General features: G+C 41.7%; 2 protein-coding genes and 1 long non-coding RNA gene across 5 annotated transcripts; all 3 read right to left on the bottom strand.

The window, feature by feature from the left end:
• Positions 1 to 147: 147 nt before the first annotated feature.
• On the bottom strand, positions 148 to 3,945 carry seraf (Schwann cell-specific EGF-like repeat autocrine factor). Its single transcript, XM_079504147.1, has 5 exons — positions 3,564 to 3,945; positions 2,983 to 3,078; positions 2,671 to 2,775; positions 2,120 to 2,215; positions 148 to 838 (listed from the first exon to the last, which is right to left on the bottom strand). Exons 1-5 carry the CDS (start codon positions 3,826 to 3,828, stop codon positions 726 to 728), a joined length of 675 nt encoding a protein of 224 aa, XP_079360273.1. The 5' UTR covers positions 3,829 to 3,945; the 3' UTR covers positions 148 to 725.
• Positions 3,946 to 9,585: 5,640 nt separating this feature from the next.
• Positions 9,586 to 15,167, bottom strand: tmem106ba (transmembrane protein 106Ba). 3 transcript variants are annotated; one of them, XM_079504642.1, is made up of 8 exons: positions 15,017 to 15,167; positions 13,984 to 14,191; positions 13,647 to 13,710; positions 13,304 to 13,463; positions 13,073 to 13,213; positions 12,485 to 12,534; positions 12,302 to 12,355; positions 9,586 to 10,361 (listed from the first exon to the last, which is right to left on the bottom strand). In XM_079504642.1, the coding sequence occupies exons 2-8, from the start codon at positions 14,177 to 14,179 to the stop codon at positions 10,244 to 10,246; spliced, it is 783 nt and encodes a 260-aa protein (XP_079360768.1). In that variant the 5' UTR covers positions 14,180 to 14,191; positions 15,017 to 15,167; the 3' UTR covers positions 9,586 to 10,243. The 3 variants fall into 3 exon arrangements, with proteins under 3 accessions (XP_079360768.1, XP_079360770.1, XP_079360769.1); XM_079504644.1 differs by having other exon boundaries at positions 13,984 to 14,215; positions 15,017 to 15,161; XM_079504643.1 differs by having other exon boundaries at positions 13,984 to 14,194; positions 15,017 to 15,161.
• A 3,172-nt stretch (positions 15,168 to 18,339) lies between these two features.
• Positions 18,340 to 23,098, bottom strand: LOC306925697. Its single transcript, XR_013790294.1, has 3 exons — positions 23,038 to 23,098; positions 22,859 to 22,939; positions 18,340 to 21,464 (listed from the first exon to the last, which is right to left on the bottom strand). It is a non-coding gene; the product is annotated as an uncharacterized lncRNA (long non-coding RNA).
• Positions 23,099 to 23,989: the final 891 nt, after the last annotated feature.

The following is a 23,989-nucleotide window of genomic DNA, read 5'->3' as shown; positions in this document are numbered from 1 at the left end:
GGGGAAGACATGCAGTAAAGGCCGTGTCGGGCTCGGGAGTCGAACCCCGCGGCACACTGCGACTGGATTACCAGTCGGGTGCCCAGACGGTTACGCCACCGCCTGGGCGACTGCATTTATTTTGTTGTGATTTAATAGTGTTTGGTTAATCTGTCTACATTTTGATTGTTATTCCACTGAAGACTTATTTATCAAAAATGATGACTTGTTGGTGTTCTACAGTATGCAGTTTTTGTATTGTTTATTGTTAAAAAGATTATCTTAAAAAACTTATCTTGTGTTGTACATACATCATAAAATAAAATTATCTATACTATTTACTTATGCCTTCTTTGACTGAGGTATTTTGCTCAAATTGACTGCATATACCTGATCACAATGATATACACATTTCACAAACATTCATTTAATGTCACAAAATACAGTACATAGTGTGTTTATACAGTTCAAAGATAATTTTTAAACGGGTTCAATGGTTTACAGAAACATTACACATGTTAAAACAATAAAACTACCATAGCACCAGTTCAAAGCATTTGGTAATATCCCACATGAAGCCATTAATTGGTCGTCATTGACCTCTTAAGCCTGAGTAACGTTGCATGTGGGTGTCGTGCACTGAAAATAGCAGATCTACAAGCTCACAATGCATTGCACTGCAATGTGTAGTGATTTTGTAGATCTGCTATTGTTGCATCAAGCATAAAACAGGCATACAGGGCAAACTAGTGAGACTTTTTCCTTTCCCCACAGCGAGGGCCAGAGTAAGGAGGGCGACAGCGGCAAGTCTCGGGAGAAATACACTTCCCTCCGCTTAGGCAGGGCCGACTGCATACAGCTACAACAGAGAGAGACAGGGAAAACAATCAGGAAAGTATTTGGTTGATCGTGTACTAAAAATCCTTTGTGTTAAAGCGGCAACTTTGAACCAAGGCAAAAAGCATCTGTTATTCATTTGTCCTACCCACAATTCGAACCTGGGTCCCCTGCACAAGTGCTGATGTTTTTTATTCCAATGAGCTAATAGAGCACACCTACTTACTCAGGGGAGAAATAGAAGTTTTACCTTCAGGCAGTACCACTTGTCAACCAGTAGTGGTCCTACGGTCCAACCCGACCTCAGGATCTTAAATGTCTTGACTACAACCACTGCAGTTGTGTTAGATGTATTAGATGAACATACTCAACTATACAGATCAGGACCAAATAAAAATGATATTCACTGAAAAGGTTACATCGTGGAAATGTAACTGAACTCTGAGAATGTCAAAAGAATGCCACTTTTTAGGGTTAAATACTTGTTTTTGGGGGTCTGTGGTGTGCTTTCAGCCAAAAGTAAATTGTTAAGGACAGTGGATTTCACTGAGGAAAGAAACATAAGAAACAAGGAGATAAGAGAAATAAGAAACAACAGTTAGGAACTTTTAAAACCTAATCGTACAGGTATCCGGAGAACTTGCCAGTTTACTAACTTAACTCGCCGCGATTTAGTGCATTTTAGTTTTACTTCACCTTAATTTAAATTGCATTGAATTGAGAGAGAGAGAGAGAGAGAGGATAGTTGTTTAGAGTTAACACTAGAGAAAGTAGGAATGCTAAAAGTTTAAACACCAAAGTACCGAAACAATGTAATTCATTAGTAAACAATCCCTGAAATGGTAGGCCTACTTATCATTGGTATTCACATACTCACCTTTTTATCATCATCTAGCTGAACATTTAATTGCACAAAATAATTTGATCACTTTGGAAATGAACAATAACATCTGTGAGTTTGACATACTACTCTGATGAAGACAGCATGTTAGCATAACGATGAAGACATTGATGAAGAATTTTCTTGATAAACTTGGTAAACTGGCGAGTTCTCCGGTATTCATCGTACAAACCCAATGACAACTTTAATGAGAATTCATTAACTCATACTCATTTACAGTATCATTCAGTGCAAAAGCAGAAACCATTTGGCCTCATCTTAAATTGTTGACAGACTGATTACTGCAGTATTATTTAGCACTGTAGCGTGTGTGTGTGTGTGTGTGTGTGTGTGTGTGTGTGTGTGTGTGTGTGCACGCGTGTAGCGTGCGAGAAAAAGTGAAAAAGACGGACAGAGACTAACCAGTATGGCAGGCTCCACCAAGCCACCCTTCTGGACAGCTGCAGATTCCTGGGGCAACGCAGCTTCCTCCATTCCTACACCCTTGGGGACAGATAGCTGGGGAACGGACCACAGTAACACATTCTCAAAATACCGGATATAAATCCCCATTCACCAGAAGAATACATTCTATAGGAGTATGTATAGGCTATAAAAATGATATCCCATTCATGATAACTGTGATAACTGTGGCAGATGATACTCCACATGGCAGTAACTTTGGCCTTGGTTAGATAAGGAAAAGCCTTTAGCCACGTTAGCCTCAATTACACTCTGTTGTGTCACAGGGGGAAATAAGCCAATCTAGTGAATCTACAAGCTCACAATGCGTCACATCACATTGTGAGGTTGTAGATCTGCTATTTCGACATGCCCAAAATAGGGAAGGCTGGTTGAAAGTGGCCAAAGTCAGCAAGCCAACTTTTGATGAATAGTTCCAGCTGAGACATCAGCCAGTCATTTGGGGACATTGACCTTTGGTGCTAATAGGGTACTTAAGGCTATAAACAGACCTTCTTGACACTTGGAGCCAGACCAGCTTGATGGACAGATGCACTTGGCCACTCCGTTGACAGCAATGCATTCCCCTCCATTCCAGCATCCACCAATACACGTCACTGACAAATACACAGCAGTGGAATCAATGAGACTTTGATTTAACCTGTCTCATTGTGAATGATTTGATTGATCGAAGGATTGATCATTTCATAGTGGCAAATTTGGAAATTCAGGGGAAAAACATTGTAATCAATATGCCATAATAAAGTGATTTCTTAAGTCGGTTTATTCAAACATTCCGACAAGTAGCAAACAACACATATTACCTTTATGGCAGTATTTGCCTCCAAATCCATGGCGACATCTGCATTTCCCTGGACGAAGACATTCTCCTCCATTTTTACATTTGGGATAACAATTAGCTGCATTCAACACAAGAGCATTCAATCCCATTCAACACATAAATGTAACGTTAGTCTGTGTTTACCGTGTATCAATCAATTATCATTTCTAACACTGCCAAATAAAAACCACACTGACAGATATCTGCATAGCCCTAGGGGTTATTTTATTATTCTAGGGGAAGTTATATTAGAAAACGTACAATCATTTGATAAGAGTTTCACATGCAGTTATTATTTCTATAGGCCTACAGCTTTCCTATCTAAGACATAAGGAAATGTGCACCAAATTACAAACTATCGGACCAAACCATGTAACATTGATTGATTGACAGAATTACAGTACATTTCAAGCACAAACTCATGGCCAAATGTTCTTACATTGGGGTCCCAGAGAGTACAAAATAAATTAATAAAAGATCTTATCCGTGGCCTAATAATGCATAATTAAACTGGGGATCCTTGAAATCAAAAAGGTTGAAATAACCAAAAGGTTGTAACATCACCATACTGGCAGGTCTCTCCTTCATAACCTCTGGAGCAGAAGCAGGTGTTGTTGCGGATGCATACTCCTGCGTGTTTACACGGCGGATCACACCGCGCAGCGGGATCAAACACGAAGCCCACCGCTACTCCTCGAGGCGCGTCGGAGCCGCGCGCGGCGCACATGGCCACGAACGCCACCGCCAGCAAGAGCAGCAGCTGTGCGAGCCGCCTCGTCCTACTCAACGCCGTTGAGGAAGGAGATGAAAGACGCACAGCAAGACCCATTATTAACTGATGAATTAGGCTTTTCGCGACTTTTTGAGTTAAACTCTGGAAGAAGATGGAATTGGAAGAAAAAAGCGACGTGCAGAAAGTCTGTCAAACAACCACCTCTCCTCCCCCTCGCCCCTGGCTACTAGTGGCCGCAACTAGAAAGAAGGAATCTACCAACAAGGTTAGTGGAGGCAATGTCAGCGCAGCAGGGGACGGAGTGGTGTGGGTGGGGTGGTCTGCTTTCTTCTGGGGGCTGGCCTGAGGAAGATAATGTTGTCGTACTGCTCATAGATATATGGTAGGCCTGCTGCTGCTTACCAAAAAAGAACAGATCCAATAAGTGCTGTTTATAGTGATTCACTGGTGCTATATCAGCAGTGTGGTGTGCTATTAGTGCAAAATGTGGAAGTTTTGCAGTGATTCCCAACCATTTGAATTGATTGATTGATTGAAGTATTTATTAACAGATTGGAGAATTACAGTACATTTCAAGCACAACTCAATACAAAACTGTTAACTGGACGACTCCATAAAGCATTACACTTGTTTACAATAGGGTCCACCATGTTCAATTCATCATAACATTTAGAGACGTATATACACTATAGCCAACAACAGGAAATCATCATAGAGGAGGTAAAATCACACCCGTGTGAAGTGAGTGGTGCAACTCCGTGTGGGGGTTCCGGGGGGGGGGGTCCACAGGAACGCACCCAGGGTGCCGGGCCGGTTCCGGCGTGCCGCCCCGCGTCCGAAACGGTTGAGAAATGACAGAGTTACCGTGTGGCAGTCCCTCTACAGTACTGTACTGTACTGTCACTGTACTGTACTGTACTGGCACACCCAAAATCATCATCATATACAGTTACTATGTGCGTGTGTGTTTGTGTGTGTGTTAGGTTGTGCACAGGTGGTGAAAAACAACCATGCTGTTTTCGTGCTCATACCCAGCCAGGCAGGCACCCACCCACCAGGCACCCACCCGCCAGCCAGCCACCCACACACATAGCTCCATAAGGGAGTGGTTGCACCACTCAAAAGGGGGAAAAACATATACAGTGAGTGAGTGAGGGGAAAAGGGGGTGGGGGATTCAGATTTTACGGGGGCCAGTTTCGAATTGCAGCCGCCCGTAGGTGCCCTTTGAGAGTGGTTTTGAAGGAGTCAAGGAAGTTGCATGTCTTAATGACTGTTGGTAGGGCGTTCCACATTTTGGTGGCATAGGAGCGAAAATAATGTAGTCCCTTGTTTGTGCTGAATCTGGGTTGCACATGGTTTGTTGAACTCCCTCTGGTGTTATCGGTGTGGACTTTGTTTATATTAAGGAAGTATTTAGACAGGTACATGGGTATCTTGGTGGTGTATCGAATCTTGTGGACCAGATTCATTGCAAGATGCCGTACTCTGTCGTCAACCCTAAGCCATTCCAGACTATCACAGTGGGCAGGGGTGAGGTGGGTTCGAGTGAGGCCAAGTAGTAGCCTGACCAGTTTGTTTTGGGAAGTCTGGAGCCTTGTCTGGAGCCTTGGGCCGTTGAGTACCAGGTGCATGCATAGTCGAAGAAACCTTGTACAAGGGCTCCTGTTAGGGTCTTGAGGGTGTTTTTGTTGACCAGTGAGGAGATCCTGTATAGGAATCTTGTTCTTTGGTTGACTTTTTTGATTGGCCATTTTATCACCGGAAAGATTTGCCTCCAGGGTGGAACGGTAATAATATGGTGATAATACTGTCACATAATAATGGTCAGTGTTCTTTTCTGACACACTTCATATTTACTTCAAGAGGAATAGAGTAATGCAATAATATCTACCTCAGTTCATGTAAGCATTGGCTATATAGTAGTATGGTTAACCAATAGCTTGAGACAAGTTGGCATGATTTCCTTTATGATGGCGGTCCATATAGAGTACATCTGGAAAAGCCATTTCCTTATGCCTGGAGAGAGGAAACTCTGAGTCTACTGTATGATCTATGAGGTAAAGGGAAGGTCTTCTGTAATAATTAAATTAATTGTCATAATTAAGACACAACCAAATCTATCTAGGATGCTGCTCTCATCTTGGCCGAAATGAAATTGACCATGTCTATATACTGTAGTTTGGCTTTTGTTGATATGTTTAGCAATTTTCATTACGCCAACCACTAGAACATGCATTGTGCATTTTTTTCCTTTTTTTTATGGTCATGTCTATATGTATACATGTGGTCTGTGGACATTTTTTTTCCTTTGGAAATTACCCAATTCAATTGGGCTAATTGGCAACTTACGAAGGCACAGTCAGTTTACAAGAACTAAGGATAAATGCAGAATCCAGTCTTGGCTGACTACCGGCTCAGAAACCACTTCCTCACTCAGCTCTTTGGACACATGTATGAGGCCGTGGGATGTGGGAGAAATAAATGCATTCACACATACTAACATTAACCCTCCTCTGTACCAAAAGTGACATTCTATCTACCAGAGAAACGGTAGTCTTGATTGAATTTAGTGCAGTATGTGTTCCTGCATTTTGTCTGCAGTGCACCTGGTAAATCGGACTGGATAGGCTCCAAAGCTCCTGACCTGAATCCTACAAAGGAAGTGAACTGGCGTTCTTAATGAGTACAACAGATGTGAACATACCGGTACTCACTGGAGACCTGTGTTTCTAGCAGTACAGAGTGCCTGGTGTGGAAGCCAACAGAGTAGCACAGTGACATGCATCCAGCTCTGTCTAGCCGGCCGGGACCCATTTGTGCGTTGCGGACCAATTTTTGTGAGTCACGAGTAACTATCCCACTTCTTTCTTTTTTTTGTTCCAATGCATGGCTCATGTGGCAGCCAAGTGTATGGACTTATTAATGTTTGTTTAGAGCACTGACATAAATCATTTCTAGTCTATGGACTTAAAAAATACATCTAGTGTGATTTATTATTATTATTATTATTATTATTATTTCAAATGATTTTCCACAAATTTAGCTTTTAAGAAGTGAAAATAGCCCATCTGCTACTTTCACTGTAGTTTGGGTCCCACCAAATTTCTCTTTTGGGTCTTGAGCTATAAAGTTTGGGACACACTGGTCTAGCTGCAGACTGATGAGGTCATGAAGGACAAAGAAAGTGATAGTTATATATAACATATATATGCAAAATAGATAATACACAATGTACAAGTGATATCTTTTGAGTAAAAATGTTTTAATTTTCATTTGTTAAAAAGTGAAAGCTCTATATTCTCCCCATCCCTACCGCTCTTTAGTAAACATAAAACAATCTGCAAATTTTAGTGTTCCAGTTCCAATTGTATCACCCCCCCCCTCCCCCCCTCTTCATCACTTGTACAAAGTGAGCCACACTACTGTGTGTCGTGGGTCATCAAATATATTTCTTGACAACTCAGCACCACCCAGTGTTTGCAAGCTGTAGTGCAGTCCTCTGCAATTAAACAAAATAAGCAAAACAAAGGTCTAAATCAGTTGTGATTTTATTTGTTGCTTCATGCAGGTAAACTACACCACTGTGGATGATTGTACAGTATTCACATTTACATGAACAAAATAATGTCAATATTGAAAAATCTTGAAAATGGTCCGCAGCCAAATACAGATATTTCTGGGGTCCTTGACATGAAATAGTTTGAGAACCACTGATATAGAAACATTTGTAGAATCTGGTCTCAGGTCTAAATGGGTTAAACTGGGATGGGCAATCTTGCACCTGCTCCTCCTCCAATAAATATGAAGTAACCAGCCAGTGCAGCCACTTCTTACAGTGAGGAGTTTCACAAGGAGCGCATAACACACACACGTTCACATGATCTCCCCCTAGATCTTCTGGTGAACAGGCACTCTTGACCATCCAGCAGGGATCTCTAATGCAGTGACAGACATGTCCCCTCAGCCTTTCTTTTTATGAAGTTATACAAACTGTCTCTGGGCAATGGAATATCATCACACATTTAATATACAGTTCTGCACAGCACCGGTTCTCATCTCAACCCTTTTCATGTTAACCCCCAAACTGTAAAATGTATTTGGCCATAAACCCATGTGAAAATATAATGTGCCAGGGAGCCCAAGAAGAGAATATTTGTGTTACTTTATTTATTTTTTAATTATTCAAATTTGTACAAAATTATCTTAAAAAAATAGCAGATCTACATTCTCTTTTAGATCTACTATTTTTGAGTAGCCGAAGTATAAAATAGCGTTAAAGTGGCTCAACTGATTGTAATAACAAATGTCTTCTCTGGAACCTTCCCAAGAACCCCTGGGGGTCCCCAGGCCCCACTTTGAGAACAGACTGCTGTGTAGAACATGTGTAAATTAGAAAATGATATGCTTGAATACTTATCACACTGCATTATAGTATGGAATAGTCAAGACTAAAGGCTACCCATCTATACATGATACAGTAAAGGTTATTTTGAATTAAAACAGTGTTAAAACAATGACACCACATCCTAAAAAATAATAAAACTAAATCTCAAGAACATGTTGCAACATTAGAGATCTGTGTTCCAACGTGCTACTGCTAAGATACTGTGTAAGCTAGGGAGGCAATGCAAGACACACTATTAGTAATATGGAATTACATACAGCAACCCCACTCCCATGTTTTCAACACAAGAAATGCACTCCTTTTTATACTCAACATAAAATTATAAGAGCAGAAAATCAATTAAACATCAAAAAGGTGCTCATGTGGGTTAGCCTGGTTAATAAACCAGACCGAATCAGCCGTTGGCAAAAATAAATTGCCTACCAGCGGATTACGGTCTGGCGAGGCTCAGTAGCACGCCTCTTTCCTACAACCGAGAACAGGTCGGACCAATCGGGACACGGTATGCAATATGGGCGGGCTTTGGTACAGTGACGTTCAATGCTTGAGACTTTTGACTGACAGTAGCTCTGACCAATTGCGTCAAAGAGAAAATGTTTGAACCCGCCCCCCGGGAAATGAAATCCAAGTGGAGCCAGCCCAGACTAATATACCGCGACAGTGTTGTGTGATATTAGTCTGGCTTATTAGCCAGGCTACATGTGGGTCACCTCGCTTTTTAGCACACATACCATGTGAAGGCTAAAGGCTCCAACAAACTTAAAGGACTGTCATCAAATGCACCCATACTGGAGGCATCAACTAGGGATGTACGATTAATTGTTCAATCAATCAGTCGATATATACGGTAACTACTTAAAAACGGTACATTTGGTATAGACAAAATAATCCAATATTTGTATCCAGTATTTAATTTTGTTTGTTTGAATGTGAAAATGAAATCAATGTTATCTGGGGAAGCTATCAAAAGTCCAACTGTAGAACAAATGAAATAAAAGAAGTTGGAAAAAGTATAAATACGTTGTTTGAACTAGCATCAATAGGCCAGCCGGCACCCGGAATCAGTAACTGTATAATATGCATTTTTGGTTATTCAATCAATATCGGCCAAAATGTCAACATCATGCATCCCCAGTCAAGTGGGCATGTCAAAACATGTTGATGCGTCTTTCTGAGCTGGGTTCTATTACATAGATGCATGGCAGAAAACAAAAAAAATAAAATCCTTTTTAAAAAGTGCTCATCTAATGCTAGCATTCACAGTAGTCACATTTTCTTTTGTCATCCAAATATGTATGATATGGAAACCCAAAATAGGTTGAATATAGATATAACTCTGAACAAATAAAATATAAGAAATTAAATATATACAAACTAGATTTTCATAGACAGAAAGAAATGTCTTTCTAGGAAACAAAGTGAAAGTATTTGTGTAGGAAGGATTGGGAAAAGGTAATCAAGTGATTCGGTTTTATTAACTTGGTCAAAGGGGTTCTGTCATATGTATCTAGGATGACATTTTCCCTTAGAAGGGTTTAAAAGTGGTCTATGGTCACTCAGTGGCATAAAGTACAACATGCCATACAGTACCGGTACAATACTGAATTAACATTCTTTCCTTTTTGATCATCACATTTAAATTCCCAAGATAAAGTGCATCATATCTGAACATTTTGTTTACAATGAAAACCATTGTGGTCCCCAGGTGACAGTGAAGTTTTGGGGGGTCACAGCCTAAAAAGGTTGAGAACCACTCACTTAATCAATAAGGAGTGTCACTTAATTGGTTATTAGTAAAATAATGAATCCAAATTGTTAAATTATATTTTTTTACTATACATTGACGCCAGGATGGGAATAATACTCTGAGTGCTGAGTAATATTGCAAGGAAGGAAGTGAACAAACAGGCACAGCAACAATTTGGCTGGTAAATTCTTGAAACATCCTGTAATCCACAAGCAGCTGTACTTCATGGAAGAAAATACATGTTCTACCCTGGTTGGCACTTCATTACTTTCCTATTTTTTTCAGTGGAATCCAGCTTAGTAGGGCCCTACAAAAATCTCACTCAAAGCATTTAAGCATTAGGCTGTCACTGGCCTTATTAGTACACCTTCACATGACCATGCAGTGACGTTGTGTTTCCCCCACAGTCCACATACTGGTACATCTCCTGTGAAACTTGCTCTGCATGGCCGAAGTAGGATGCCGTCACCGTCACCCTGTAAAGCAATAAACATCTCATCAATAACAATAGTTCGAGTGATACTGTACTGGATGATGACATCTTTTTGTAGGCAAACCCCGAAGATACCCCCATGAAGTGTTCCCACCGCAGATTTCCAAAACATATTTTGCAAACCTTTTGGAACACACTCCCTCTCAGTTCTGCTCAGTGCTGAACAGGCACTCAGACCAACCTGTAGGAGTTGCTAATGCAGCCAGCAACATAGATCACTCTCCCTAGTCCCACCCACCTAGTCTCCTTCCCACACACAAAGCGAATTACCTCTGTGCCACCCAGATGCCCCTATAGTTTCCAGCAACGTCTCGTCATAGAGAGCCCCCTCTCTCTGATCTCCGCCCCTCGCCGTGTTGTGGGGCAAACTGAATCTAGCTGAACGGTGTGAATGACAATTCACATGATTTGCGTTTGTAAAATTACTCATTTGTCAACTAAAGATTGAACGGAAAACTAATGGGAGGCTTGCGCTCAACATACGTACAAGTACAAGCTATTAGGAAGAGAGAAATCGGGGATATTAAATATGAACACACTCACACAGAATGGAAAGATGATTTTGACAGCTACTGCCACACTTTCATGGCTACAACCTACAACTGATGCAGCACAGTAGCCTACCTTATTGAAGGAACAAACTATTATACATTTAATTGCTTAGCGAAACATCTGCAGAAATCTTTCATGCCCCATGTTTATTTTACATCTGCTGGTGGGTGCTCAAACTGCTGATTCACATCCACAGACTAGTGCAAAACAGAAAAGGTCAATACTTTTTCTAGTTGAGTGCTGTTGATTGCCCATATGATAACACATGGTAGGCTATGATTCAAGAACACTTATTAACAATATATAATAGGCCTACCTCTAGATCCAGTGCGTTGTTTTATTGATTGTTAATCTCCGTTAACTCTGTTCATTGAAAATAGCTGGTCTGCAGCTCACCAGGGTATGTAGATTGGCTATTTTAATAAGCTACAGGTAGTTAATTGACAGTTGACCTACTTTTACTTAATTTGCAGTGCAGTGATGTGGTGTAATTAATCATTTGGGACCACCTGTATATTCTATAAACATTTTAAATGGCTTTCATATACTTTTATATATATATATATATATAGGCCTAGGCTGTTTTTTATTATTTCTTTCAAGTTCAAAATGTATTTTTGTTTTGACTATTTTCATTTAAAGTTTAAATGAACACCCAGAAAATAGTAATTCGTTTAAATTTTAAACGAATGAATACATTAATCAAGAACACTTTAACAAGATACAATACAATTTAGATCGGGTGGTTTTTAAACTGTTAAATCTGTTAATTGAAAATATAATATAATATATAATATTATACTAATAGTGATATATAAATAAAATCATGACATGACCAGCTAGACACCCAATTAAAATAGAAACCTCATAGATTATATAAATGTGTATGTGGCTTAATTAAATGACCAGTGCTTGGCTGTTATGCATCCACTGTCAGTGCACATTTGCTTGCTTTGTGGCAGCGGTGGCCGAACGGTTTGCGGAGCGGTGTTGATACCGGAAGGTCGCCAGTTCGTATCCCCGGACCGGCACGTTAAAAATTACCACCGCTGAAGTGCCCTTGAGCAAGGCATTGAACCACTACCATGAAATGTTCTATGAGCAGGGCCTGGCTGTAAACAAGTATCTGATGCTTAGTCCAGTTTCCCTGGGTAAATAAGTAACTTTGCTTTTGCTTTGATACTTGATTGTTTGATAGAAAGTCCAGACAATAAAATCCTCACTCAATCTCACTGTTTACAAGCTCGTCATGTCACTAGCAAAGTGATTGATCTGTGTCTCTCCTAGGGTCCTACTTGCCCCACAACAAGGATGCGGGCTGGAAGCGACAAATGTTTATTTTGCTGGCGTAGTATATGAAGCCATACTTACTGCATCATGACTACAATGTTGTGCACTTTAATGGACGGCAGGGTACAGTAGTCACTGCAAGGAAAGAAGAGGTAGTTTAAGATTTCTAACACTATAATTAAGGGATGAAGGCATAATGGCCATTTAATTGTGTTATTGCACTATTGATCTGTGTTTATGCATCTTATTTCATGAGATACTTACAACATGTAGCTCATCTCATCAGCAATTGTAGTTGGAACCATGTAATCAACCTGTAAAATAGATATGTCAAGGCATACATGACTAGTTCAACAGTAGGGTTTTTCTATAATTAAATCTTGAACTATGTTGACTCAGTCGTTGAACATTGATGCTCCTGTAAGTGCTTGACTCAAAGGGCAACAGTCCACAGCAGCCATTTTTATTTGTAAAAACACAGCTAAAGTTATAAACATTCATTGTGCGCGTTTCATTTAGGTTGCACTGTAATGGGTAACTAATCCCTGTACAGTTAAAACACACCCACAATTAATGTCATTATCTTCAGATGCATTGACCAGTCAAAATGTCAGCTGTGCCTGAATAGGGTATTAGGGTGATGTTTGACTGGTGTTTGACTCCAGACAATCAATTACTTCTGATTTTAAATATTTTGTTGGTCACAAGAAAATTTGGACAACCTGTTTCTTACCATCTATTTTGTGTTGGTTAATGGTTTGGAAGAAACAATGTACTATAAATAGTGGTTTTAGTTATTTTAGTGTAGCTCATCTACAGTACATGTGTACAAAGAAGAGTGTTAGGACCCACCTGCTGTTTATCCAGAGGTACAATTAATGTAATATTGTTATTCTTGGCCTTGCCAATCACCGTCTTTGAGAACTGGACTTGTGCAGTGATGTTGGTCACCGATATGGCATAGTAGTTGTTATTGGTGATGTTCAGGGTGCTCTATCGGAAAGAAGGAAGACTGTTAGACTCGAGTCTAGACACTAGAATCCTGGTTCGACAAACAGCAGGGGGATGACCATGCAGCCTTACTGTAACGTTAAGGTAGACAATCCTTCTGGTTTGGTCGTAGGAGACAAAGGCCGACTTAACTCCCACATAGGAGACGTCAATAGAACGAGGGAAAAGGAAGAAAACAGCCAAGCCAGACAGCAGCAGGCAAAGGCCAACTGATATAGAGACATACAGCTTTCTGTGGGGATAGAAAAACAGAAGTGTGACACGCCGCAAACCGCATATTTTAGGGAAGTACTATTGGCTAATCTTTACTCAATATCAGAGAGTATCATCCTCTAGGAAAAACAGTGCCAACTACAACTATTTTCAGCACAAAATAATAAATCATGCTAATTTGGTCTAGTATGCTGAGACTTACGTTCTGCTGGGCCTAAGCCTCTGGTCACTGTATGGAATAAGAGCAACGAGCTGGTTCTCTTGACCTGTTGGAACAACAACATAGCCTATTGACAAGTCCTGTACACATCAAAAAGGAAATAGTGGTCCAATGTGCAAATCATATTTTGAACAGAATTATAGAATGGATGTTTTTTTGTTTTTTTTGCTGCACTTTGCATTTACAGTAGTAGTAATCATAGTTGTAGCTACAAGGATAAATCACTCAGGATTTTGCAGTATGATAGTGGTACTAAACGCAGTCACAGCTGAAGTAATCAGGTACACATTTCTAATTATTATTAGCATTTAAGTCTCACCTCTTGGGATTCTGCCTGTGCCTTGGCATGTAGGACATGTTACGCTGTCCCTTCCGGTGAACTCCACATAGGGGAACTGAGAGACATCTCGATGCTTATCTTCCTCACTCTGTGCATCTGTTCCATCATCAGCCGTTGTCAGTGCGTCCTGGCTTGTGGCTTTCTGCTTGGCCAACAGGGAGTGTGACTTGCCCATAACGAGAGCTTTCTGCTGAACAAACAGCAATGATAGCTTTGAGCAACGGGTGCAGTCAGTCCAACATGTTGATTTGGACAGAAAGTCACATAATTAATTCATTTGAATGTGAAATTGGACCAGATCCCTGGAATACTCTGAAAGAACATGCTATGTATGAATTTGAGTCTACAATACAACGTTGTACGGTTTAATACAAAATATATTTAAGAAACGTATTAACTCATTCAGAAATGTGTCATGATGATGCCTCAACATAATTATGGACACAGAAGAATAATGCACGTGTTGACAATTTGTTTTGAAGAACCTGGCCGCAGCTTTGTTCTTTAAAACCCTGTCATGTCAGCGTAATGTTTACGTTTTCGCTCAGTCTATACTAGGATAGGATCATTTCGCTTAGTAGGTTGCAGATCCGGTCTACAGCGGATACCCGGATACAGAGTCAGACAGTAGGCGGCAGGTAGACCGGATCAGAGCACTGAGAAGTAAATAGAAACCCGGATTTCCACAGGTACTGCAGAAAGCCTGGTGGTGATGCGAGGTTGATCAATACACTGAGCGAGCGGCTGTGTGGCCGCCATGCTCAGACATGTCTCCAATAAGTACACCATGTACCTCCCGAAAGGAAATCGTCATTCAGTCTAGATTTCGCTGCCTAACCACAATATTCCGCACACATATATTTCGTACAATGTGCACGAACATTTCCACGCTTTAATGTTGTCATATTATTCTGTTAAAGTAGGCCTACTGTGCGTGCCGTGATAGCGTTGCATTTAATAGTAGGCTACAATGGACTGTCTGCATTGTGTGAACAGTGTTTTATTCGCTTACCTTATTGATTTTTTTAATTCACAATCGCGTGTCATTCGTTTCACGATGTTGTTTACCAGTGAGCAATGAGGACACAACAGTAGCTATTGCCGTTAACTTGAACAGAACGCCCCTCTTGGGCCTCTTCTCTCCTGATTGGACAGACGAACACGATGCGAGTCCGACCGAGTCCGACCGACCGGCGGAGTCTGTCTGGCCATGTTCTGAACTCTGGATCCTAGAGCCCGTAGAGACGGCAGGTCGTACTGTATCGGCTAGTTGGCTGTCAGGAAACTGCTGTCATAAGTGTTTAAAGTTGTGTGGTAATACGTTTTGGCCCAGTTAGTCTGACACAGTCAGTTCTTCTATTATTTATTTTGCTAACCTACCTGTGTCATTTTTTGACATTCCTATACATTTCACAAGTGGCTATGGCATGTCTCTTGAGAAAGAAGAATGTTGTAATCGGACAGAGATACAGTATGGCCTACTTTACTCTAGTAGTCTAGTCCATTGTAATCATCGTAATGTAGTGGTTTTCCAGGGACCACCAATGGTCCTTGAGGGGGTTCCAGGTGGTTGTCCCCAGCTAAATGCCAGAGAGTTGATTGATTGATTGATTATAGATCTTTAACTCTTGAGAGCATACAATGAAAACAAATGGACCCAAGGGTCCAAATGGACCCAAGGACCCAAGGGTCCATTTGGTTTCATTTTACACTCTCAAGAGTTAAATTATTGTTAAACATCTGTGTCTATGGTACTGATACCACACCAATACAGAATGGAATTGTGGACAAAATCCTATCCAACGATAACTAAATAGTCTTTAGTTTTGGGTCTGAGGGGTTACATCTCATCAGATGGTGGTCCCTGGCTCAAATTCAGAATAAATAATGGTTCTTGAAAACCACTGTTGTAGTGAACCTTTCTTACCAACAGTATCTTTATCAACCACATGATGGCAGTGTATTGCCAGATATTAATTTGTGGTACCAGTGAATAGTAGGATGTAGAACTCTTGGACAACAAAATGTCAGACACCCCCTATTGTATTACAAAATTAAATTGTAAGTGTTTGCATTATTATATATATATATATACACACACACACACACACACACACACACACACACACACACACACACACACACATACACATATATATGTCTCTTCCCAGACGAAGACAACGATTTATTGTATTACAAAATTAAATTGTAAGTGTTTGCATTATTATATATATATACACACACACACAAATCTTTTCTCCACAATTTCATAAGGGCCTTTCCAACGGGCCAGGAATTTACACTCGCTGGTGGGGACTAAGGGCCGATTCATACTCCTATTTTACCGCTGTTTCGGCGCTGTAGCGCCGAAATGATTTGGGCTTGTCAGAAATTTTCAGTAGCACCGAAGAGCCAACTTTAGGACGGTACCCGCCCCCCCGAACCTCAAATGACGTCACATTGTAGGCCCTACAGAGCCGAACCGACTTTTATTCGGCTCTAAAATAGGAGTATGAATCGGCCCTAACAGCAACACTTTGTCACCGGGGAGAAATTCGCGTATCTGGGCACCCTTGTAATACGTGCACGCCTGAGCGGCCTGTGCCAATGTCATGTGTTCTCTTACAATGGGCCAAATGCGCATGGAGCTGGAGCGTGTCTACGTGTTTTATGACATTACGCAGTGGGGAAGGCTGATTTTGGCATCCTTTTCAACGACCCGTTTTAACTTTTTTTTTAAGTTGAAACGCTCAACCAGACCACCTGTCTCGGGGTGGTAGGCGGGGGTGCGTATCTGCTTGACTTTTAACCACTTGTACAACGCCATCAGTACACGGGACATGAAGCAAGTCCCCTGGTCCGACAGGATCTCGTCTGCTATTCCGACACGGCTAAACAACATGAGCAGCTCATGAGCGATGGCCCTAGCATTGGCTGTAGGGAGAGGTATGGCTTCTGGATAGCGGGTGACATAATTGACAATGACAAGGATATACTTGTGGCCACGGGCTGACTTAGGAAGGGGGCCGACAATATCCATAGCAATGCGGGAGAATGGTACATCAATGATTGGCATTGGAATTAGCGGACTATGTGGGACTCCACGGGGCACGGTCAGCTGACACTCGGCAGGAGCGGAACCGGCCCGGCACCCTGGGTGCGTTCATGTGGGTCTGGAACGCCCCCCCAGGGACCCCCACACGGAGTTGCACCACTCAATTCACATGGGTGTGATTTTTTTAAGACAGTTGGACATGGGTAGAATGACTGTTGTTCTTAACACCCTTGTCGCCATGACCTGCGCCACGGGTAATCGCTTTATACCAAAATCCACCAGCAGAAGCCAAACACATACCTCTACTGCACCCAGGTTGCTACGCAGGTTGCTATGTCCCTCCAGGCACAAGGCGAAATGCGCGCGCACCCCATTGGAATCCATTCACATTGATTTCTTTCCTGACAGTTTTCTCTGAAAAAATACTCCAGCGTTCAGATGAGAATAGTGATTTTTGATCCCATTGTGGCCGACATATTACCGCTTCTGGCGAAAGATAAACAACATGGCCAGCTGCTAGGCTTTCGGATTCTGTATCGGGGTTCGAGCTGGGCTCGGGCTGAACTTCTGTCGGGCTGGGCCGGGTCGGGCTCAAAATTGTAGTCCCGATTAAAGCTCTAGTATTAACGTGTAGGTTTGTGTCACAACCTCGTGCCTCGCGGCCGTTGTTTGCGTGCGCTGTCTCCGTTGTGTTCTCCCCCCCCCCCCCCCCCCCATTAGTCTGATTAATATCTTAGTAACGTGTATGTTTGTGTGTCACAACCTCGCGCCTTGCGGGCGTTGCGGCCGTTTGTGTTCATTTCCGACGTTCTGTGCGTGGCTCAATGACTGCGTTTTGTTGTGGCTTTGCATTGTTTGGTTTGAAGTTATATCGAGTACTAGTTATATCGATACGCTTCCTTCCCTGTCACCCCGTGAGTGTGACTGTGATCATGCAGTGCTTCTCTGTTGCGTTGCTCTGCACGGTCTGTAAGGTCTGCAGCCTGTTTGGCTGCCAGGGACATTTGCCTCTCCCCTTCCCATTGGCTAAAGGGCAGCTTTACCGTTGCTTGGTGTCCCATTGGCCAGAGGAGCCAATTAGGTTAGGCCGTCAGTATGACTAGGGCTAGAATAGTCATCTAGTTTGCATGCGCTTTCATAGTCAGGTGGTTTCACCTGACAAAAAGCTCAACACATTTCAGGTCTTGTCAACCGCAGACGTGTGCACGAAACGATCAGGTCATTTGTGTTGTATAACTGCTCCTAACGTTTCTTCAACTAGCAGAATGACAACGCTCCACTGGTATCTCAAGTCTGTTTATTTGCCCAAGACAACGTTTAAAACTGCAACATAAAACAAATATATTTTTTAACACAATTCATTTTAAATAGTATGGAATATGAATTATGAATGTCCCTAATGTGTCCATAATCATAAAATGTCCATGTTCAAATGTCCACATTCACAATACACAAACACAATGAAATGTCCATATTATTCACATATTCACAAACAAATGATTGACAGAATGACATAACACTGTTTACAAACAAACCAAATAACAGCATGTAACGTACCGTGTGCGCCGGCTTCTGCCAATTCTTTTAGGAGAGTTACGTTATTTTTTATCTTAGATTAGAATCTTAGATTTCTTATTTTAAAGGACACTCTTTTTGACGTAGGAAGAGCTCCTTATACCTCTGAATTTCTGGTCTGAATGAGCCTAGCTCTCTCAGGTGCATTCAATGCTGCCTAACACTAAGCACATGAGACCTGCACCTGCATGCCCTTGCCACAGATCATAATGAACTGAGCAGTAGAAGACGTCACACACCAAACAAACACAATGTTACCCAAAACAAAAACAAAATACATACAATATTTTCAGAAAAAGCAATACAATATATTACAAATTCCCATTGCTGGGACAGCAACACGTTGAATGTGGCAAATTGAAAGAGATGTGCTCAGCTATCTGATGAATTGAAAATGGTGGACCGTTGTAAACAAGCCTTGGTGCTGTTATCATGGTTTCTCCACAAAGTAACAGTTTGTGCAGTTTGTTTATTGACTTATTGGCTCTCGTTTGAAATGTACCCAGTCTACATACTGTGAAATCACAATTTCAATCAATCAATATCTTTAATATTTACCCACTTGATGGCAGAAAGATTGAAAAATAGCAGCCAACATTGCTTTAAGTTTTTTTTATGGAAACACAACACGCTGTGAGCTTGTAGATGTGTGACTAGGCCCTAGTCGCTTCTTTTGGGCTTGTTTTCATTGCCTGGTTGCTTATTTCTCTCACACAATCTGAACTCATAGCCATAGGTAATGGGTCGCACACACCAAGAATGCATTTTTTGGATGATTTATTTCTCTACATCAGTTGAAGTTTCGGCTATCCAGCCTTCCATCAGTAATGAATGCTCTATGTATTTTTTGCATAATTTTAGGTCCACTCATCATGTCTGAGTCTGACACTGAAGATGGAGTCAAATAAACGGTCTGATCCATCTCACGCGTTAAATGAAAAGATCACAACATGGTCCTGACTCGAAATGTTAGAAGCAAAATAAAAAACTTTCAAATGGATATGAAACAAATTTACGGAGCCATTGTAGAGGTACGCTTATTCCAGTGTTCACCAACCTTGGATCCAGGGCACCTTATTTTGGTCATGTCATTATTATATTGTCAAATATTATTTTTCTCCCCCTTCCCCGTGTAGCAACTTCACTGCTACCTACATGGTTGCTGAAATGGTCCATGATAAACAACACGCAATTGTGAGGCTTTTGGATGCTCTGGAAATCCAATTGTCAACCGGCCAAAAATTCCTGCAAGGCAACAATATCTGCTTGACAGATCTCACAGTCTACTAAGTGATCCAAGATGAACTCGGCGATTTGCAAGATCCTACGTTCGACTTGGCCACGGTGGACCACGCTTACCACCTCATGGGAAAGGGTCAATATATGACTAAATACATAGTTTATGGCAGAACTTTCAAATGGATATGAAACAAATTTACGGAGCCATTGTAGAGGTACGCTTATTCCAGTGTTCACCAACCTTGGATCCAGGGCACCTTATTTTGGTCATGTCATTATTATATTGTCAAATATTCTTTTTCTCCCCCTTCCCCGTGTAGCAACTTCACTGCTACCTACGTGGTTGCTGAAATGGCCAATGATAAAATCAAAGGAATTGATAGGCTTTTGGATGCTGCGGAACGCCATTTGGAAACCGGCCAAAAATTCCTCCAAGGCAACTCTGTCTGCTTGACAGATGTCACAGTCTTCAGAGTCATCCAATATGAACTTGGCGATTGGAAAAATAGTACAATCGACTTGGCCGGGGCGCACCAGGAGGACCATCCGCAAGTGAAGACCTGGTTGGAAGTAATAGCCAAACTACTTGTAAATTTTAAACTTTGCGCACACACATCACAATTGGCGTAAAATGATGTATGTTAATGGTGGCCTAATGGCTCAATAGCGCCCCCTATACAACTTTGTGCCTCAAGGCAAGCCCCACAATACGGTTTCGCCTACATGTATGGAAATCGGTACACACCTGTATCATGTCCCAACGTACTTAAAAGTCTCTTGGCGCCATGACCTAAACCGAACAGAAAGTTGGCCATTTTGAATTTATTGTGACACCACAATTGTGACACCACAATACACACACACACAGTGTGATTTGAGTCTGGCTTATTAGCCAGGCTATGTGTGTGATACCAGATATAGTAGCCTATTTAAAGTGTTTGTGTGTTTTGTCTCTGTAGAACCAAAAGGACCAAAATGAAGATGAGGCAGATTCATCTTGGAATTCGCCCAACTATACATTGATGTTGCCACTTGGATGGTATGTTGGCTGAATTTGTAGTTTGTTTTTCAGTTCAGGTTAAAAACTACAGAATGGTAAAAAGTGGAAGGCTGCATAAGGCTGACCTTATTGTATTGTGATCTAAGTAATGCAGCTGCAAAATATGGACATAGAAAAATACAACTGCAGTATTGTATGAAAAATAAACAAAAAGAAAAGCCGGCAAAAAAAAAAAAAAAACCTTAGTTCCCAAAGTTTGTTTTTGGTTTGGTTCTCGTTGGGGCCCTTGTATCTGTATCGTGAGTCGTGACAGTGTTTTGTGAGGTCTTTGTCCTACCACACAAACCGCGAGGGAGCGGGAAATCACCGTTTCAGCATCAGTGTCCAGATTTGAATCTGTGAGCTCTCCACCCAGTATGCTCTGGGAATCGATAGATCTGGGGATCGCTGTTGCTGTTGGATCGTTGGGTTTGGAGACTGTGGAGCCTCACATGCACCTGGGCTACTCAATGGATGGGAAGGGAAGCGCTGTCCTCTTCTCCACGTGAGATGCTCCAGGGGATGAATCACCCAATCTATAAAAAACCTGACCTATAGTAGATCAGACACGATCCAATAGCATGTGTTATTCACACACTGTGTAAACCATGTTTTTAAATCCCCATGAATTAGCATAAATTAACATTAATTTTAACTTGCATTCATTAGCTTAATCATGTTCTCATTTCTTGTAATCATGTACTGTATGTCAAATGAATTGAAAAATATTCAAATGTTCAAAGCGCTTATTCTTTTTTACAATGTTTCAAATATTCACTACATTCAATGAACTGTTCTTTTTCCATTAAAATAAAAATACTATGAAATGCTCCTTTAATCATCAAAATGAAATGAGGTAAATTGCATAAATGCATATTCAATGTCCAAAAAGGGTGTTTTGTGCAGTAACTTGGAGTTAATTATGGCTCAAATGTGCTTGGTATCTCTCCCTGGCTAGCAACAGGAGAGATGCACTAAAAATGTACCTTCAATTACTATAACCCAAAATACTCATGTACAGAAATGATTATTTATCAATTCTGACATTTTCACTCTACATGGCTTGTGGTGTGAAAACACCTGCCTCAAAGTAACTCTTAACTTGTACAAATGCAAAATCTAAGGTGCTGTCCCTGCTGCCCGGTTTGTCTGCGGAAAGCATTTATAACCCGTAGGTCCGTAGTTTTCAATAAAAAAAAGGTATTTGATCCACTGTCTCGGAATCTGTCATCCAGCTTGGATCTCTCCTCGTCTCCCCTAATGAGTGCAACTGGCTGCGCAACCCTGACCGCTAGAGGCGCTTTTACAATCCAGGAAAAATCCAAGATGGATGCCAGATTCCGAGACAGTGGATCAAATACCTTTTTTTATTGAAAACTACGGACCTACGGGTTATAAATGCTTTCCGCAGACAAACCGCACAAGTGGGGCAGCAGGGAAAGCATTTGCATTTGTACAAGTTAAGAGTTACTTTGAGGCAGGTGTTTTCATAGCCTGGCTAATAAGCCAGACTTAAATCACACTGTCGTGTGGTATTTGAGTCTGGAGATGCTGTGTATGGATCTTGTTTCCCGGGGGGCGGGTTCAAACATTTTCTCTTTGACGCAATTGGTCAGAGCTACTGTCAGTCAAAGGTCTCAAGCATTGAACGTCACTGTACCAAAGCCCGCCCATATAGCATACCGTGTCCCGATTGGCCACACCAGTTCTCTGGTGTAGGAAATGGGCGTACAATTGAGCCTCTCCAGACCGTAATCCGCCGGCAGGCAATTTTTGTTTGCCAACGGCTGATTCGGTCTGGCTTATTAGCCAGGCTAGTGTTTTCACACCACAAGCCATGTAGTGAAGATGTCAGAATTGATAAATAAATGTACGAGAGTCTAAATCTTAGGCTAGCTAAACAACATTTCGGATAACCAGTAACTACCAACTGTTGTCTCACTCACCGCTGATCAATGAATGAATGGGCTCGGACTGCAATTTCACCTGGCTGGTCAGCGATTTGCAACACTGGGTCTCACACTGCTCTACAAAGTTCAAAATGACACAATACACCAATCAGGAGTTGTCTAAAAACATTAAGAATGTGGATGACTTGAATTGGAAGATTATTTTGTAGTCTTACCAAGCAGATTGCAAAGGATTGCTTCTCTGTGTTTGTTTACCACAGCACATGAAGAACCACCATGTGTTCAATTGAAAAGGAAAAGGAGGTTTTCCTGCTTAAATACTGACAGGAAGTAGAATCACTGGTAGGCTGGACATAAAAGCTTACAGGCTCACTGATTGGCCACTTAGGCCAAATTCCTATTGGCCATATTCAGACCGCAGCCATCTTGCCAGCAAGGTGCTACCTAGGTGATACTTCCCATAGACAGCCCATTCATCCAAACAGAAAAGTCCTATCTAATTATATTAAACAACGTCAAACTCACCAACATTGCAGCTGTAGGGAAAGCTTGAATTATCCTCTTTCAATCTGTAAAGTTTTTGTTTCATGAAAATCCACCGTAGACATGTTACATGCTACTTCCTGTCAAGAAATTCCTTGCGGATGATTATTTAAGTATGGAAGCGCTCGTTATCAGTAAAGCAACCTGCTGCCTGCTGCATTATGTGCACATTCTAAACAGGTGGTACGCATGGGCCGTTGGGTGATAGCAGGGCTGGACTGGGACAAAAATTCGGCCCGGGCATTTTCGCGTGAATTTGGCCCAGACCGGCCCACCACAACCAGCGCGCAGATAGGCAACATAATATTATGTGGCCCCCCCCTGCACTGCACCGCCGGGGGGGGTCAAGGGGGGCGCTACCCCAGAATGGCAGCACGCCCGGACCTTTCCTGGTGGCCTGCCGCCTATTGGCCTGCCTGCCTGTCAAAAAAAAAAAAAAAAAAGGTTTTTTTTTTTTTTTTTTTTTTATCATGGCGGCCCCCTACGGTCGCGGCCCACCGGGAAAATGCCCGGTATGCCCGGTGGCCAGTCCAGCCCTGGGTGATAGTCAACGAGCACTTCCAAACTCCACACAAAGGAAGTAGAGGATAATTCAAGCATTCCCTACCGCTGCAATGTTGGTGA

Source organism: Electrona antarctica (assembly GCF_951216825.1).
Source record: "Electrona antarctica genome assembly, chromosome: 6".
Classification (NCBI taxonomy): domain Eukaryota; kingdom Metazoa; phylum Chordata; class Actinopteri; order Myctophiformes; family Myctophidae; genus Electrona; species Electrona antarctica.
Note: the sequence above shows the minus strand (reverse complement) of the source record. Positions and strands in the feature narration are given on the sequence as shown.

Excerpts from the sequence above, each read along its gene's own strand:
- seraf (XM_079504147.1), bottom strand. The coding sequence starts at position 3,828 with ATGGGTCTTGCTGTGCGTCTTTCATCTCCTTCCTCAACGGCGTTGAGT. Across the intron at positions 3,079-3,563 it reads AGGAGAGACCTGCCAGTATG|CTAATTGTTATCCCAAATGT; the intron begins GTGATGTTACAA and ends TGTTGAATGCAG. Across the intron at positions 839-2,119 it reads TGGTGGAGCCTGCCATACTG|CTGTATGCAGTCGGCCCTGC; the intron begins GTTAGTCTCTGT and ends TCTCTGTTGTAG.
- tmem106ba (XM_079504642.1), bottom strand. The coding sequence starts at position 14,179 with ATGGGCAAGTCACACTCCCTGTTGGCCAAGCAGAAAGCCACAAGCCAG. Across the intron at positions 12,535-13,072 it reads TACCTCTGGATAAACAGCAG|GTTGATTACATGGTTCCAAC; the intron begins GTGGGTCCTAAC and ends TCTATTTTACAG. Across the intron at positions 10,362-12,301 it reads AACATTGTAGTCATGATGCA|GGTGACGGTGACGGCATCCT; the intron begins GTAAGTATGGCT and ends ATTGCTTTACAG.